Below are 17,445 nucleotides of genomic sequence, written 5' to 3'. Positions count from 1 at the left end.
AAAAAAAATCGCAGACGATTTTATTGCGCGATTCTGAAATCGAAGAAATCGTTCGCGATAATGACAGCTGACAGCAGTGAACTACGGCTCTGTGAAGTAAACGCATGACAATCGCAGCTTCTGTCGAATCGTGATCTCGATTCCATTTCGATTTATCGTGCAGCCCTACTGGCATGTATACTACATCGTTTTGTGTCGGTTTCGTGTAGACGCAGATATTTCTTGATGAGAGGGGTAAAAAAGATCGGATAGGGAAAGCTCTGGCTTCGTGTGGATGTAGCCTTAATGCGTAATGTCACAATAACGAATGCTTAACTTTTAAGTAGGATCTTCTCATCAGTGTTAGTATTCGCCTGGTCGTGTGGTCTCAGCATTTCTGTCCACATGAGGCTCCATGTCAAACAAAACCACTTTTTTTTATTAAAACCCACTCGTATGATAATCTTCAATAATCATTAATTTCTGTAGAGGGAAACATTTAAATAAGGACCAACTGGGAAACAAATGAAAACCAACCTGTTTGTTCCTCATCATCTTCTTGATTCACACCGACTGCATCTTCAACCTTAATGTCTTCACTCTCCTCTTTAATAGACGCCATCTTTACTTTCGGTGTTTGGACACTCTGTCATGATTAAGATGACAATAATTTACAGAAATAAAATGTGGTGCGTCTCAATCAGCTCCCTATGTTCAGTAGTCTGCACAGTTATGGTTTACATTAGGCATTTATAAAATGCATTTGCCACTTTAAATAAAAACATTTGCAGTTGGTTTGTTAAAGTTGTCATTACATGTGTTTGTTGTTGGTTTGAGCAGCAGATGTCGCCAGTGTGCGGTGAACCGAGCGGTTTGAATCACTGAATCATTTGCGGTGCATTTGATTCAATTCACTCGAAATTTGAAAAGCTCAGTTTCTGCATCTCTACTCACCAGTGACTGAACTCGTGTTTACTTTAAACTGATTCACGATAAAAGGAGTGAAATGAGGCGCGTCTTTTCTGTAACTCGCGTGTGTGGATGTGCTTTACTCACATAAGTAATGCTACAACATGTTAGATAAACATGCATTGATTTAAACACTTTAAATGCTTAAAAGCACAAACCGTTCTTCAGCTGAATCACAACAGCGCGCCGCAGCCTTGTGACGTCACAGCGCCACACCAAAATAAAAGTCCTTAAGATACAGCAGTGCATGGAAATGTTCCTAGAATAAAATACACACAAATAATAGCTGACATAGAAATGAATTCAATTGAATGCATTAGTCATTATGCTGAAACTACTAAAGAGTGTAATGTTCCAATGCAGAGGTATAAACTGATTAAAATGTTAAAAGGGGTGTATGAGTTAATAATATCTTCAAATAATTATCATCCAAGAACCAGTAGATTTACTTTCATATCTTCGTAATCTTGTCACAGCTATTTCCCCATTTTATAGCCATAAACGGATAAAGGAAATAGCAATAAAAATTATTAAATAGCCAAAAGACATAAAAAAATAAAAAAGCTTATGTTTGAGGGTTGAAGCCAAGCTCTGCTGGACTATATTTTAATAATTTTGTATGACTTCAAATGTATTGTTTTGTAATATTTTAATAACATTAAAATACTAGGTCTCACTTTATATTAGAGTCTTTACTATGTACGTACACCAAATCAATCAATCAATATATAAATCAATCAATTACTGTAGGAAACTGAAGGGAAGGCCAGGAGACTCTGGTGTATCTTCAGCGGGGTTCTTTATTGAGAGCTTGCTGTCGCACTGCAGTCATCAAAAGTCGGACTAAGGCAGTGATACATTGTACATTTTATGGAGCAGAGCTTAGAAATGGAGACAACCTTAAACAAAGCATCAGGCATCAGCTGGAGACAAAAAAAAGCATGGAAATCTGACCACGCCCCTGGTACTTATTTATTTTTGATATTTTATCAAATAAAAAAAAAAGATAGATCTGATCTGTTTCCCAAAAACATCATAAGCCTAAGTTGATTGTAGCTCCATTGGTTTCAATGGGTCTACAATTTAAGCTTACAATGCGTTTGGGAAATGCAGCCCTGCTTGATTCACGAGGGTCATGGCGAAAAAAAAAACAAACGGAATTCCGGATTCATCCGGAAGAATCACATCCCTGAAGCATGCAAATAAAGTATACAGTGTTGGGGAAGCTATTCTAAAACTGTAGCTTGATAAGCTTCAACCCAGACAGCAATATAGTGTTGGCCCAGATCCGGCCCACGTGGAATAGACATATAAATTAAAGTAATTAAGCTACAGTCAAGCTACCCTTCTGACAAAGTAGCAAGCTACACTACAAGTTACTATCAAAAAGTAGCTAGTGACATTAAAAGTACTTTGTTTTTCACAACAACGTATATTTCAAGTATCTAAATAAGCATTTATAAGGTATGTTTGATATTAAAATATTTGGTATTTAAAACAACAATGCTATACAATTATTTTGTCAAAGACCATTGTTTTATTACACACGATATTCAAAAATCTCAGACGGTCAAAAGTCAAAGTGCAAAATTGCAACAAATTTAGCATTGCAATAACAAAATGTTATTTTTATTTAAGTAACTTCAATTTAATTTTCTCAAAAATACTGTGTGAAAACCGCTCACTTGCGGCTCTGACAGGGAAAGCACTAACAGGTGTGATTTGGGAAAAATAATCCATTTCAAATCACACAAAAGCAAATGCAGTTTAAATCACAAATTGCAATTTTAACCAGAAAAATTGCAATCTGTGATTTAAAATGCGAATTTTAAAACAAATTATCAAAAAACAAAATAATAATAATACAAAAAGAATAATAGATCATAACAATACTGATTTTATTTTAAACTGCAGGGTTACTAACATACAGGCAGCCTATAACTGTACATAATATGATACTGGTATGATAAAAATCTTTGACAACAATTAGAGCCTCAAATATAGGCCCTAGCCCGGCCCTTGTCCGACAGCTTATCAGAATTCTTGGCCCGTTTTTTTTTTCCCTCTTCTCCCAAAACAGCTTATACTACTGTTTCAGCTATTATAGTTTTGTACATACAGTTTTGTATGTAATGGCAAAGGGATTATATTTCATTTAGTTTTTTTTTTATTAAGTTAATTTAGAAAAACGTTTTGATCATTTTTTTGTTCGTTAAATATAGCCTAAGTTTTAGTTTTTTTAAAGTAACGACCAAGCGGCCAGCAGCAGACAGCGAGTTGATCATAGCCTATGTTTGATCAATTTAGCCTTCTCAAATCATCACGACTTGCCTAAAATAAAATCTATAGATATAAAACACTTCAAGCATATAACAATGTTAGTTTAAACGTTAAACCTAGATAAATGTGCGCTATTAGGCGCATATCCAATCGTTTGTGCGGAGAGTGGAAGCTGAAGCACACTTTGCAGGACATGGAGGCGCCAGCGCGATCACTTGCATTTTTTTTTTACGTGGAACTGACAACTTAAAATATGCTGTCATTTTTGCTCATAAGAGTAATACATCACTCGGAACTGTAAAGGGTCTACTTTTATTTGCGTGCACTCACAATATCAACAAAACGTTGTGCTTTTGTAAAATAAAGAAAACAAACATGATGCACTTTCTGCCGTCTCGGTCTTGAACAGGAGCTCTTCACAAAAATGAACCGAAACACAGCATATACATGCCTCACAGACATAATAAATATATCTATAGAAAGCTTTAAATGACTGCTTAACGAAATAAAACAAATGAAAAACAAAAATTCTTTCATTATGTATTCCGTAAAGATGCATTTCTCTCTAAAGGCGTGTCCAATGAGGAGATAGCGAGTCAGGATCGGCAACTTCATCCTTGCGACTCTGACTCAGAAAACACTACTTTAAATAAATATTTAAAATATCTGTTTACTATTTTCACCCGACACATTCATGATAATTACTTCTGGGTCTTTGCAGCAAGCTTTAGCCTATTGCGTTTGAACGCAGAACTCTTAGAGCTGCGCTGAAGGCACTTGCTCTTGCTGCTGGACACTAAACACTAGGGGTGGGAGAAAAAAATAGATTCTTCAATGCATCGCAATTCTTTCTTAAACGATTCTGAATCGATTCTCAAAAGTTCGGGCACGAGCAAGAAACAGAAAAATAATAAGCGTTGACAGACGCACGTGCGTATGCTGGTGAATTCACTTCATTTGGACAAAGATGGACAAACTAAGACCTGTGCCATCAAATTTAAAATGGACTGTGTGGCAACACTTTGGATTTTGTGAAGACAAAGGTGTCGTTGATAAGAGCCATACTGTGTGCAAAGTTTGTAGCACCAAATTCAAATATTTCGGGAACACGACTAACATGAAGAAACATATTATGCGATTCCACCCAGAGCTGGAGAAACAGACTTCTATTTTGATCGCGTCCACTGCCAGTTTCACTCAAACGGCCCTCGAGCAAGTAGCAAAGCTTCCACCGAATTCTGAAAAGGCGAAGCGAATTACTCGGTCAGTGGCGGGTTTTATTGGCAAGGATTTGCGCCCTTACTCCATCGTGGATAACCCAGGGTTTTGCACAATGTTACAGGTGCTTGAGCCAAGGTACAGCATGCCCTCACAGCGTTATTTCAGTGAGACAGCGATACCGACTCTCTACAGTGAGACTTCTTTTTTTCCACTTCAAGCACTGATTTAGCCTAAACAGTTTAGCAATCAAAACTACTAATACATATGAATGACAAATCACATGTAACTCAAACAAACATAACCTCAAGAATTTAATGTGATGAGAGTAAATGCTAATGCACGACACCTGCGCCACTCACTGGTCTCGAGTCCCCCGGAGGAGCTCCGGAAGCATAAAAGGAGGAGTGACGACAGTGTTGGGGGAGAGAGGCCTTCAACCCTTAGAAGCTCTCACTCCGAAGGGTAAACCCTTTGAAGGGATTAGGGCGTAGGGATGAGCCCTTCCGAATGGAACGCAGGGTCAGACACCAAACAAAGGCAGTTAAATGATCATTCAATGCTCCTGAGGAGACTTGGCTCCACCCATGGCTGGCTATGTCATGTGACCACATCAGAATTCTCAACAGCGGTAATGCACTTTTTTAGTATGTGATCTTGTAGAGAGGCTGCCCTGCTTCAGTCCATTGCAGGTTCACAAAATAGAATGTAGCTATTGTCGCGCTACACCACTATTTGCTAGAAAAAGTAGTTAGCTACTGGAAACGCTACATCGTTAATAGCGTCGCTACTTGTAGCTAGCTACTCCCCAACACTGCTAATTCCCACCTTTCCAACTGTATTGACGTGATTGGGTTAGTAGCATTCCAGGTGTCCGCCCATCACGTCCCAACTTTCCATCCTGTGGAGCTTGTTGGCTTGTCCCAAAATATACAGTTAAATAAAACAGTATCTTTAGGACCTTCGAAATACTTTATTTCTTTTCCAAAACTTTATTAAAGTCCTTGTAGCAATGTTCTGCTCTCATAGAGTCCAAAGTTGATGTGAATAGGTTGAGGTATCACCCAGATGGACACTGTCTGTGGGTCAGGTCACATTTGGTGAGGTCACATTCTAGGTGCGGTTTCCACTGTGTATGTAGTGCACAGTTCCCTGGATTAATAAGGAGACGTATAAGGCATGTTCCTTACAGTATTCCTGTCCATTTTTGGTGGTTTCAAGCCACTGTGTGTATATAGATTGTCTCTCTCTTGGGTCTTTTGTTTGTCCTTGCTGCTGGCCAGAACTGATTTGGTGGCCCTGATGGCTCAGGTCGTTTGCACCTTGGCTCCAGATGCAGAGAGCAGAGGTGAACAATGGGCATTGGTCATTTGATTAGCCTGTGATTAATGGACCATTGATGTAGTCTCTCCTGCCCTCCACCTCTGGCAGTCTTGATTACAATTGTCCTTTTGTTGTTGGTGGTCCTATCGCTCCCTCTTGTCTAAACCACTATGGGACAAAAGGATTCCTGTTGTGACGTGTGGGCTTCTGGTGCCATCATATTTGCTGTTCAATACGAAGTCTTGCCCGAGACCATCTACCTTACTTTGTGGCAGAGTGGACCAGGTTCTCCATCAGCTTGAATGTCTTCTGATCAAACCTTTCCTTAATTTGAGTGATTGAGTGCACTGTTTGTAAAACTCCTCAGCTGCACTGAACCTGTGGAGTGTTGGATGCTGGGTCGGTTTTCTTTGGTGGTCTGAGGCTCTTTGACATCAAAAATCAGTGAGAATTCCTGTGATATCAGTCACTGCTGTTTTTGCCTCATTAAGAGAAAAGTTGGAATTTTGCTAAAATGTGTTATTCCTAATGTGTGCAGAAATCACTCTTGCAAACTCTGAGGCCATTATATTTAGGAGTTCATTCTTCACCTTATGGGAGCAGTATTTATCTCACCATTGCAACCAAGATTGTAATGTTGCAATGACCCTTGCTCATAATTTCAAAAAGGTTGTCCACATCTATACTGTGCTTGAGTGGAATCTGTATGCTAACAGATGTATGCATATACTATGCATAGGAATGAATTGAAATCGCCTGCTCTGCTGCACTCTGTACTAGAGGTGGATCTGAAAACCCGAGGCCCGACCCAAGACCCGAGCGGGTTCGGGACCAAAACTTTGACGAGTGCCTCGGACACGGGTCAGGTTCGATATTAGTTGCCTCGGGTTTTGGGTAATTTAAAATAAATGTTCTTTTTCATAATGGACCCGAGAAGACCCGAATTCTTTTAAACTATGTCGGGCATTTAACAAAATTTAATTATTTAAAACAATTCTATGACAATGTTATTATTTCACTTTTTCTCTCTGAATCTGCAGTTCTATGTGCAATCAACGTCTACGCACTGTTGCTTCCGCATTTTAGTCTGTTGCTCGACTCACATTTTTGCTTACCGTTTCAACAAGCGCTATCAGCATGGATTTTAGAGTCGCTGCTTGCAAGATCTTCCACTGATTACTGTGAACGATGTCAATCGAAGTGGCATCTCTTACACATTTAGTATTCTCTAGCTAACAAGATAGCTAGCTTCGTTATTTGTGACAGTTCATATACACTTATACGTTTTGTTTACTGTTTAACCTTTTTAGATCTTCTGTTTTAATAGTTTTGTTTCACTAATGTGAAACAGAGCTGGCACAAACCCAGAACATTTGTAAGTTTAAGTGAATTTGCAAGATTTAATGTTAAATATTTTTTATAGGTTAATAATCATGGTCTGCACTCAGTTTGTGATATTCCTGTTATACAGTATTTTAGCGTAAAAAGTAGGGCTGCAACAATACAGTTAGCCCAAGGTTCAATAAATACTTCAGTTTTTTGGTTTAGTTCTCTTTTGCTATTTTTAAATGCTATTTTAAAAAAAGAAGTATTATTTTTATCGATTGGCCATTATTTAGTGCTATGAACACATGTAATGTGCGTTTCATTCACACTGGATGCCTGAGGGCGCCCTCACGCAGAAAATCCACATATACATTATAGAAGAAATAGAACTCAGGACGCTCCAGGAAATTCCTAATATGGACAAAAACAGCCAGCTATCCCTAACTGAATGAAAGAAGACAGAAACGCTTTGAATGATGACATTCAAAAAGAACATTAAGATAATAAACACTGTACTGCGACAATGTTTATCTGTGTCGATTTAGCCGTTATTCCAGTGTAGAATTTATTTCTGCGTCATTCTGTGATAAGAAGCCACATCAGATCAAGAGGGAAATTAATTAAAATATTCGTCTGATGTTGTGCAGTAAAATAATGTTATAATGTTCTTTTTTGTTGTTGGACAAAAGGTTTAGTCATTACAAGGGAAGATGCTCGGCGTGTGTTGCTTTTCAGATGCAGGCGTTTCCTCATCTCAGCGCACATACTCGCGGACACACAAACAGCCAGCTTGGAGAGAAATAAAATGCATGGAAATTTAAAAGCAAAACCTAAAAAAAACGCTCTGATTGGTTGACCTCTTCATCTTTTTCTGTTGCTTGTTTTGAATACTGCACGTGGACAGAGGCGTCACCAGGTTTTTTGCGTAGTTTAGAGTGACAAATCGTACCAGCATACTTTTAGGTCAAAATGCGTATCCGCAAAGGCGGACAGTAGTGAAGTATTTTTACTTTACTGAAGTAAATTTTAAAAGTATCTGTAGTTTATCAGAGTGTTTTTCTTTGGAAAACTTTACTTCACTACATTCCAAAGCATAATGTCATACTTTTTTTTTTACTGTACTTCATTTCATAAATAAAAGTTGTTGTTTGTTTGACCTTTAATACTTAAGAACATTAACAATTTAGTACTTTCTTGTACTCAAGTAAATCTTTGAATTACTTTTACTTGAGTAAAAGTAAGAAAGTAATAGATTTCTAATGTAATTAAGTATTAAATGATATAGCGTAGTGCAGTAAAAAGTACAATATTATGCTTTGGAATGTTGTGAAGTAAAGTTTTCTAAAGAAAAACACTCTGATAAAGTACAGACACCTGAAAAGTACTTTTACAGCAGAGTAAAAATACTTCACTACTGTCCGCCTTTGCGTATCCGCTACGCAATATGCATACAGGTTGGTAGGTCTGCTAATGTTGTTCCAGACCTGCATGACTGACTTTCTTCTGTGGAATGCAAAAGATGTTAAGCAAAATTACAGGCTCAGTCACCAGTCAGTTTCATTATATCTTTTTTACATAAAATAAAAAGTAATAGTGGCTGAGTCTGTTTTTCTGCCTAATATCTTTTGTGTTATACAGTAGATAGTCATATGAGTCTGGAACAACATGAGAATGAGTAAAAGATGACATTAAAGGGTTAGTTCACCCAAAGATGAAATTTCTGTCATTAATTACTCACCTTTATGTCGTTCCACACCCATAAGATCTTCGTTCATCTTCGGAACACAAATTAAGGGTGCTTTCACACTTGGTTCGCTTGCCTGGTCCGAACCCGAGTTCGATTGCTCCCCCCTCCCCCGCTGGACTGCGTTCATATTATTTTATTTGGGTCCGAACTGCGTTTTGTTTGCGTCATCAAGCCAGCAGCTGTTTACCCCGTTGCTTAGTAACGACGACGCAGGAGCAGAGGCGCAAATGCATAACATTGCTCTCTGCACTTTTATATATTTACATTTTTTAACCGTTCGTTTTGTTTACAAAGCTTCGGTACATAACGGCACTTGCGTCTGTCTTACGAATGTACTGCAAATGCTCTAAAGAACGCTGAAGGCGAACAGAAATTAGATATACAGCTCTCTGTTTGCAGCGCGTCAGTCACGCTAGTCAGGAAAGTGAGTGAAACACACACACAAACACATTTTTATCAAATAATACGTCATTAATAGCGGTTCACTTCCTCGATTTGGTACGATTGCGTTCACATCAGCAGCAAACTGTACCGGAGTTCACTTGAACCGTACCCCAGACCACCCTTTTTAAGCGGACTCGGGTACGGTTCGCAGGTGTGCACCCGAGTTCGGAAGACAGCGTTCTCATCATCCAAACGAACCGAACTCTGACGTCAATCGAACCCGGGTGCGCACCAAAAGTGCTAGTGTGAAAGCACCCTAAGATATTTTTTGATGAAATCTGATAGCATTCTGCCTTTCCAACTTGATCTTTGACGCTTCAAAAAGTTCATAAAGATATTGTAAAACTAATCCATATGAATTGAGCGGTTTAGTCTGATCGCTTTTTATGATGAACAGATTTAATTTCGGCTTTTATTCACATATAAACCTTGATCAGCCAACATAAACAGATGCTCAACCGAACATAATTAACGCACAAGAACAAATCTCCCAGAAGCTCAAACGTGCTGTGTAACATAAGAATGAACCTCATTGGTTACACAGCACGTTTGAGCTTCCGGAAGAGGCTTGTTTGTTTTCATTTTGGGGTGAACTAACCCTTTAATGTTTGGGTGAACTATCCCTTTAACTGGCTATGAGAAATGGTTTTGAGGTAAAAAATTACTACTTTTCTTTTCAGGAGTAACCAGCAGAAACAACCCACATTACTCCCCATCAAGATGCCCCACCACCACCTCCACCTGTGCCACTAGAGATGGTTACAGCCTTAACCCATCTGTGTGCTTTTTTGTCTATATAGAAAACATGGACTACAACATACGAGATTGTTGGCACTCAGTAACTGTCTCACAAGCTCATAGGATGTTGTGTATGCACAGGATGACATGATGACCCAGCTCCAATCTGCACTAAACTCTGTGCTAACTGACAAAATGCACTTGTTTCAAACATTCTGTATGGTCTGAGATCTTTGGCACAGACTTGAATGCAGTTTTCAAGCACTGCAGGGGTTCTTAAATCTGGCCTGCACTACAATCTATACAAATGAATCCATCCATCCATCAACAGCAAGTGTTTTGTCTAGTCCAGGGGTGTCAAACTCAATTCCTGGAGGGCCGGAGCCCTGCAGAGTTTAGATTCAACCCTAACTAAACACACCTGATCCAACTAATCAAGTCCTTCAAGCTTATTTGAAAACTACATGGTATGTGTGTTGGAGCAGGGTAGGAATAAAACTCTGCAGGGCTCTGGCCCTCCAGGAATTGAGTTTGACACCCCTGGTCTAGTCTAACACTTTGCCAATGCTTTTACCAAGCCATTATATTAGTTCTGAAGGAAGTTAGCAACAGTGTGTAACTGGGTGAAGTGAAGACTGTAGACACTTGTATTACGACAGATGTTAAAATCCTCACACAGGTTATTGTAAATCCACTTTTTGCTTGTTTCGTCATCGAAACCCTAACAGAAAAGCCACATGAATTTCAGGTTTGCACATGTGGAAAACGTGAAACATATACGTTGGTCTTGGGAAACATGGTTTTGGAACAGTTCCCAGGTGAAAAAAAGTACACTTCCAACGCTCGCGCAGCCCGTCTTCCAGCTCCGATTCGGTCAGCAGCACCAGCAGCACCGGCAGCGGCAGGTATCGTACACTCATTTTTAACCAGATTTTGTTTTTTGTTATCCCAGGTTAAAAAAAAGTGCATTTCCTTAATGTACTTGAAGTGTTCTATTTTCACACACTAATTTTGTACTTGATATACTAAAAATTATTCTTTAGTACTTCTTAAGACAATCTTAAGAACATCTAAGTGTACTCAACTGTGCTATTTTGAGACCCCATGAATATGAACTAAAATGTGCTTTTACCATACTATCTCTGTATTAAAAAATATATTTAGTTACCACTTGATACTAGAGTACTACAAGTGGTAACTAAATACATTTTTTAATACAGAGATCATATTCATGGTGTCTCAAAATAGCAGTTGAGTACACTTAGATGTTCTTAAGATTATCTTTAAAAGTACAAAAAAATAATTTTTAGTATATTAAGTACAAAATCATGGTGCGAAAATAGAGCACTTTAAGTACATTATGGAAGTGTACTTTTTTTCACCTGGGAACTGTTCCAAAACCACGTTTCCCAAGACCAACGTCTGTGTTTCATGTTTTCCACATGTGCAAACCTGAAATTCATGTGGTTTTTCGGTTAGGGAAAGGAAATTATGAAAACCAAGGAAGTGTCACACAACTGATCTGTATCTGTCTTTGTTATAGATAATACTTTACATATTACTATAGACAGGTATGTCTATACTTATATGTAAAATATTTATGTAAAGTATATGTATAGGTAGATTACTCTTTTAATAGGTTAATGCGTTTTAAATGGGTTAGCTGTGTAGGTTTATATTGGTTATATGCTTACTTGGGTAAATTTATATGGGTATATGTTTATATATTTCTTTGTCTTATGTGTAAAGTATTTATGTTAATTTATATGTAGCACCGTGGTCTTGTGAGGCCCGACATTTCGTTCCCTTGTATGTCTCCACATAGCAGAATGACAATAAAGCGAACTCGAACGAATGCTGAAGGTCTAATTTATTCTTGAACTTATTACTAAACGATATGTTTTATACAAAATGCTATGCTATTATAGTTAATAATATTATAATTCATGAAAATGTCTTGTGATCGATGACAGAAAGAGTTTACACACAGTTTGCTATCATAGAATACTATAGCGGACGCTCAGGAGCAACTGAGATTTTAGCGGAAATACGTAGACAGCGGGCCTGGCGTAATCTATTACCAACCCCCCTCCCTTTGCCTTGAACTCCTGCGCCATCATGTGGCTGGATGGTTGACTAAACACGAGTATTTGCATTTCGTTAAGCCATGCCTGTCAATCAATTTTAAGTGTACTCGATAAAGTATGGAGGCAATAACAGACATCGCGAAAAAGGTGAGGGAAAATGAATATTCAGAAGTGAAACATACAGGGTCGTCATTGGTGTGGGCAACATTTGTGATCATTGTTGATAAGGAAGGAAAAAAATACTGGTGCAGTTAAATGTGTGAATTGCAATAGCATATAACGATTCGATTCGGCCAAAACGGGAACGTCCCACTTGCTGAAGCACCAACGATCATGTAGACTTAAAAAAACGAAGCAAAGCTCTAGATTTGTTTGTAAGGAGGAGCAGTGGGGTACCGGCTCACTATAGAAAGACAATTCTTGAAAACTGCATTCAAGTATGTGCCAAAGATCTCAGGCCATACATAATGTTTGAAACAAGTGTATTTTGTCAGTTAGCACAAAGCTTGGTGGAGATTGGAGCTAAGCACGGCCAGTGTGATGTCAAATAACTTCTTCCCTCTGGAGTCACTGTTTCTCGTGCCACTTTGGAGAGGTGCGCTACTTTGAAAAAAGAGCTTTTACTCAACAGTCAAGCAGGCTATTGCTAAGGCAGTTGCTTGTGGAGCATCCACTGACATGTGGACTGATGATTTTCGTAAAGTCAGCTACACATGCATCACTCTCCACTTTATAGATGAACACTGGATGTTTCAGAGCCGGGTAATATGCACCAGCGCTTTCCCGTTCGACTCAAAAACTGACGCAAACATAAAAACAGAACTGTTGAAACAGTTGCATGACTTCGGACTGTCACAGGCTGAAATAGACAAACTTGTGTTTGTCAGCAATCAGGGTGCTAATATATAGGCTGCTCTCAGCAGCTGGAAACAGAAGCTGTAATGCGCACGTTCTCAACACTGTCCTGAAACACACTTTCAAGAAGGGAATTGATGAGGAGGAGGAAGAGTCATTACAGCCTGTGAGAGCATGTATTAATCAGTGTAAGTCACTGACAACGTATTTCAAGCATTCTGGTTTGCAGCTCCACCTGACACGCACCCTCAAACAGGAATGTGAGACTCGCTGGAACACTAAGCTAACACTAAGGTGGAATCGGTACTCGGTGCTTTCGATGATGTGCAAAGACTTATGATAAGAGGAGAAAGGTGAAGTTCAGCCAGTGGGAGGATGTGGATGACCGAGATATGGCAGTGGATGAGTTGAATGCCTACTTAAATTAAAAAAATGGTCATGCACGATAGTGACAGAGACATTTTAGGTGTATGGAAAAACACCGAACACCTCTTCCCAAAGATGGCAACTCTTGCACAGAAGATTCTGTGTGTTCCAGCCTCCAGCGTTAGCTATGAGTGTACTTTCAGTGTATCTGGACGTGCTCTGGAGAACCGACGTACCTCTGTTGGTACAGAAAGTGTCAATGCTTTGCTTTTCCTGAACAGCAACGACAAGTAGAGATGAGAATTGTACACTGTAACAATTGACTGGACTACATCTGACTTTATTTCAAAACCTAATAGTATAAACCAGTTAAATAGGGTGATATCTGTTTTGCGGTAAGCTGCTAGTAATTTGAGGCAACCATATTGTTTTTGATGCTTTAAACATAACAGGTTTCCGACACCTATATTGTTATTTTCAAATGTTTTAGTCAGCTTATTTCTCTGCGATGAAATGTGTATATTACGACCATATGGGTCTATGACGTAAAAAAAAAGACTGTTTTGGAAGATAGAAGATATATGTCTGTTTTGCATACATGTTGGTGTATTATTTGCGTTATATGATCACAATGGTTTTGAGTAGATGGAAATTTGCCTTCAGAATATTTTCTATTCCGTAATCCCTGTTCATTCTAAAATGAAATAATAAATAAATGATGTAGGGTGCCTGCATTTTCACTTTCTGTGACCTCCGATGAATAATTAGAGAGCTGCAGATGATAAAATAATAATAAATATATAATATGCTATTGTAAAAACAAAGCAACTGCACTAGTCTTTTAGCTTTTTTTGTACAATGAAAGTTTTGCTTCTAACTTCTAATTCATTCCAGCTCCTTTCGATTTGTCATCATTATCACTTTGGGTTTGAGGATAAAAAAGCACCGCTTGATTTGTGAATTTCTCTGAAGAAAAGCTATTTAATTATTTATATAATTATCTTGAATATTTAGAATCATCTTATGGTCAAGTAAATAACAATATGCCAAAAGTTATAGGACGTAATGAGGTTACAGTGATGAGTGTATGGCATTTCAGCGCCTACTTGCGCGTCATGTCAAGTGCATTTTTGTGAAACGCACGTAGAATAGGAACAAACAAATCATTGCTGTCTGGGGGCTGCATGCTGTGTGCACTGACTGCTCACACGTCAATGCCGATTACGTTTGAGTCCAGTCGGGTTCGAAAGTAAATGCCGTCGGGTCGGAGTCGGGTCTAATTTTATCGGGTCTGTCTCGGGTCGGGTTCGGTTAAGAAGTCATTCGGGTCGGGTACCGATTTTAGGACCCGATAAGACCTCTACTCTGTACTGTAAACAATCTTGTTCCTGACACTGGGATCCTTCTAAAGTCTGTGCAAACATTAGTATATTATATCCAGTGTCAGTGATTATAATGCTCTGTGTGCTTTTGACGCAACTATGGTGCGATGATGATTATGTCTGCTCATGTCTTGCCCAGATTGCTTGGCCAAGAGGGCCCCATATTAGTGATGGGAAGTTCGGATCATTTTACTGACTCTCTCGTTCGATCTCGTTCATCAAAATGAATGAATCTTTTATTACACCCCAGGATTTTAAGCCCGATTTGCAAGTCAACGAGCTCGCCGACAGGTTGGGCTGCGATCGGGGGAAAATCATCGGATCATCAGCGCTCTGCAATCTTTATGTGTGAACTACTCAATGACGCATCAAAGGGGCTTGCTGACGCCTCGCCAACACATCGCCGATGCCAAACAAATATCTAGCATGCTAAATATCTGGACAAGTCGGCCATCACGTGGTGTCAGGTGTTGCGACGAGCTACAGCCAATGAGAGAGCAAGGCATGGGTTGAGGTCACCGGATAAGAAACAGCAGCAGCAACATGGTTTTAAGAAAAGTTTGGACAAGAAATGGAGCAAAATTTTTCAGAACAGATCATCGTGCAAACAGCTTGCAGCGCTAATTTCTTCCCAACCTCCATTTTCAAATAAACAACTCCTGTTTCACGTGTTGTTTCGCGTCATTCCCTTTCCAATTCTCACATGTGTTTTTGTGACAAAACGCGGTTTGGGGACTGGATAGAGTCGTTGGGTGACAGAGTTGTTGTCAGCTCGTGTAATGTGTGACCCCCCGTTGCGGATCATTTACGTTGTGTCACGTATACACCAAGACAGACAACAAGTCATGTAGTCTGAACAGCACAGCGATCTGCCGATGTTTTAAGTCGTGTAGTGTGAACTTGGTTTAAGTGGCTTTAAATGGTACACTTTTAACAGCCAAATTCCCCAAACACATCCACCTAGGCAATCTTGATCATATTCATTCATTATATTCATATTCACAATCATTATAATGTAGCCAAAGATCATTTACAGGGAACATAAATAATTACTTTGCCTTCCGAGTCTTTCGTTCATTTGTCATGTGACAGACACAGTGAACGAATCATTCATGAATGACCCATCACTCTCCCATATGTATTTCCCCATTTACGACCCATATAGAGGTTGCCTATATGGGTACTACCTTGGGCTTATGTAGGCAGCCTATATGGGACAGCTTGTGTTTGCCTATGTCTGACCCGTATGGTTTGGCCAAGAGGGCCCCATATGTGTTTGCTCATTCAGAACTCATATAGAGGTTACCTATGTGGGTACCACCTTTCGCCCACGTAGGCAGCCTATATGGGACTGGTTGTGTTTGCCTATGTCTGACCCATATTGCTGGTCAGCAGGCTGGTTTTAGAGGGGTTTTGGCCACTTTCTTAGTTGGTCAGGCTGGTCTTAGCTGGTCAGCCTGGGAGACCAGCTACTTCCAGCTTAAACCAGCTAAGACCAGCCAACCAGGCTGGTTTTAGCTGTTTGTTTTTTTTGTTTAGTTTTTTTCCCAGCAGGTTCTTCTGTGTTCTGCAGAAGAAAGTCAGTCATACAGGTTTGACATGACATGCGGAATGAAAAAATTATTAAAGAATTTTCATATCTGGGTGAACTATCCCTTTAAATAATGAAGAAAACCATTTCAATGTAGTAGTTAGTTTCAGCATCAGGCTGGTACACACTTACAGTACTACAGTACTTCCTGTTCAAGGAAAGTTGAGAATGCAGTCAGGCAAGCATGCACTGATGGAGATGAATAGGAACGCCAGTATGAGGAAGGTTCATTCATACCTCAACTCTTTCCCCCATACAGGATTAATTGCGTAATATTTACAATGATGCACAAAATTAAATAAAACAAAGCCTTCCATAATGGGTTGCTGAGCCCATTTATTTGCCAGTGAGTAATTCATTTAATTTTTTTACACTGTATAGGCATATAGAAGTCAGGAAATTGTTGAATAAAGTTAATTATTTTTGTTTGTGCACAAAACGTATCCTCGTCGCGGGGAGTCAGAAAGCTCTCAGACCTCATCAAACTATCGTAATCTGTGTTGTGAAGATAAACTGAGGTCATTTGATGACCAGCTCAGTTTCAGCACTACATGTACGTAAAATTCATAAGATACAGCATAAACTATAACAAGCCAAACATGTCTAATCTGCTTAACAGAAATAAAGAGCTTAATGTGATTTCCATGAAACACCTTTCTGGTTGTGTGTACTAGATGTGACGGCTCGTCTAAAGCCTCTAAATTTACATATTTCACTACAGCTATTTAAAGTCTAAAGAAGTTTTTTGGCTTTTAGTATGAATATGTTAGCCTTAAGATTATCTATAAACTAGTGTGCTCCAAAACAATGACAAAATTCGCATTTACAAGATATAAGCATTCAAAACTTAGTCTCTCACTTCCGCCAATATGGATCAACCATGCACTTCAGCTTCTCATCAAACTTTTTGTCCAATCAAATTCTCTCTAGAATCTGAAGCATCCCACCCCCCACTTTACTACAAATAGACGCTGAAGCTGTGGCTGAAATCGGTCACTTGTTCACAGAATTAGTGTTTTCTGTATGGTGAATGTACACTATATAGGGGATAGGGAACGATTCAGACAGTGTAAATATGCTTTTCATTGGGGCGAATGAAGTCTGGTTTTGTGCTGTCTGTAGGCGCGTCCAAGAAACACT

The 17,445-nt window shown here is 39.1% G+C and overlaps 2 protein-coding genes across 5 annotated transcripts in view; one reads left to right on the top strand and one right to left on the bottom strand.

Annotated features, from left to right (window-relative positions):
• LOC107680200 (gastrula zinc finger protein XlCGF8.2DB-like) overlaps positions 1-1,194 on the bottom strand; it is a 21,071-nt gene extending 19,877 nt beyond the window's left edge. For 2 of the 4 annotated variants that reach the window (XM_016475996.1, XM_016476002.1), the window contains exons 1-2: positions 1,107-1,194; positions 517-625 (exon numbers count right to left, since the gene is read on the bottom strand). In XM_016475996.1, coding sequence (XP_016331482.1) covers positions 517-601 — 85 coding nt within the window. In that variant the 5' untranslated portion in view covers positions 602-625; positions 1,107-1,194. Of the gene's footprint in view, positions 1-516; positions 626-794; positions 869-933; positions 1,028-1,106 lie in introns of those variants that run through there. The other 2 variants (XM_016475998.1, XM_016475997.1) reach the window with 2 other exon arrangements.
• The window catches only part of LOC107680187 (gastrula zinc finger protein XlCGF57.1-like), a 964,523-nt gene that overhangs the window by 806,409 nt on the left and 140,669 nt on the right, over positions 1-17,445 (top strand). The window lies entirely within an intron of this gene.

Source organism: Sinocyclocheilus anshuiensis, unplaced genomic scaffold (genome assembly GCF_001515605.1).
Source record: "Sinocyclocheilus anshuiensis isolate Anshui unplaced genomic scaffold, SAMN03320099.WGS_v1.1 scaffold492, whole genome shotgun sequence".
In the NCBI taxonomy this organism is placed as follows: Eukaryota; Metazoa; Chordata; class Actinopteri; order Cypriniformes; family Cyprinidae; genus Sinocyclocheilus; species Sinocyclocheilus anshuiensis.
This window is presented reverse-complemented; position numbering and strand designations above follow the sequence as displayed.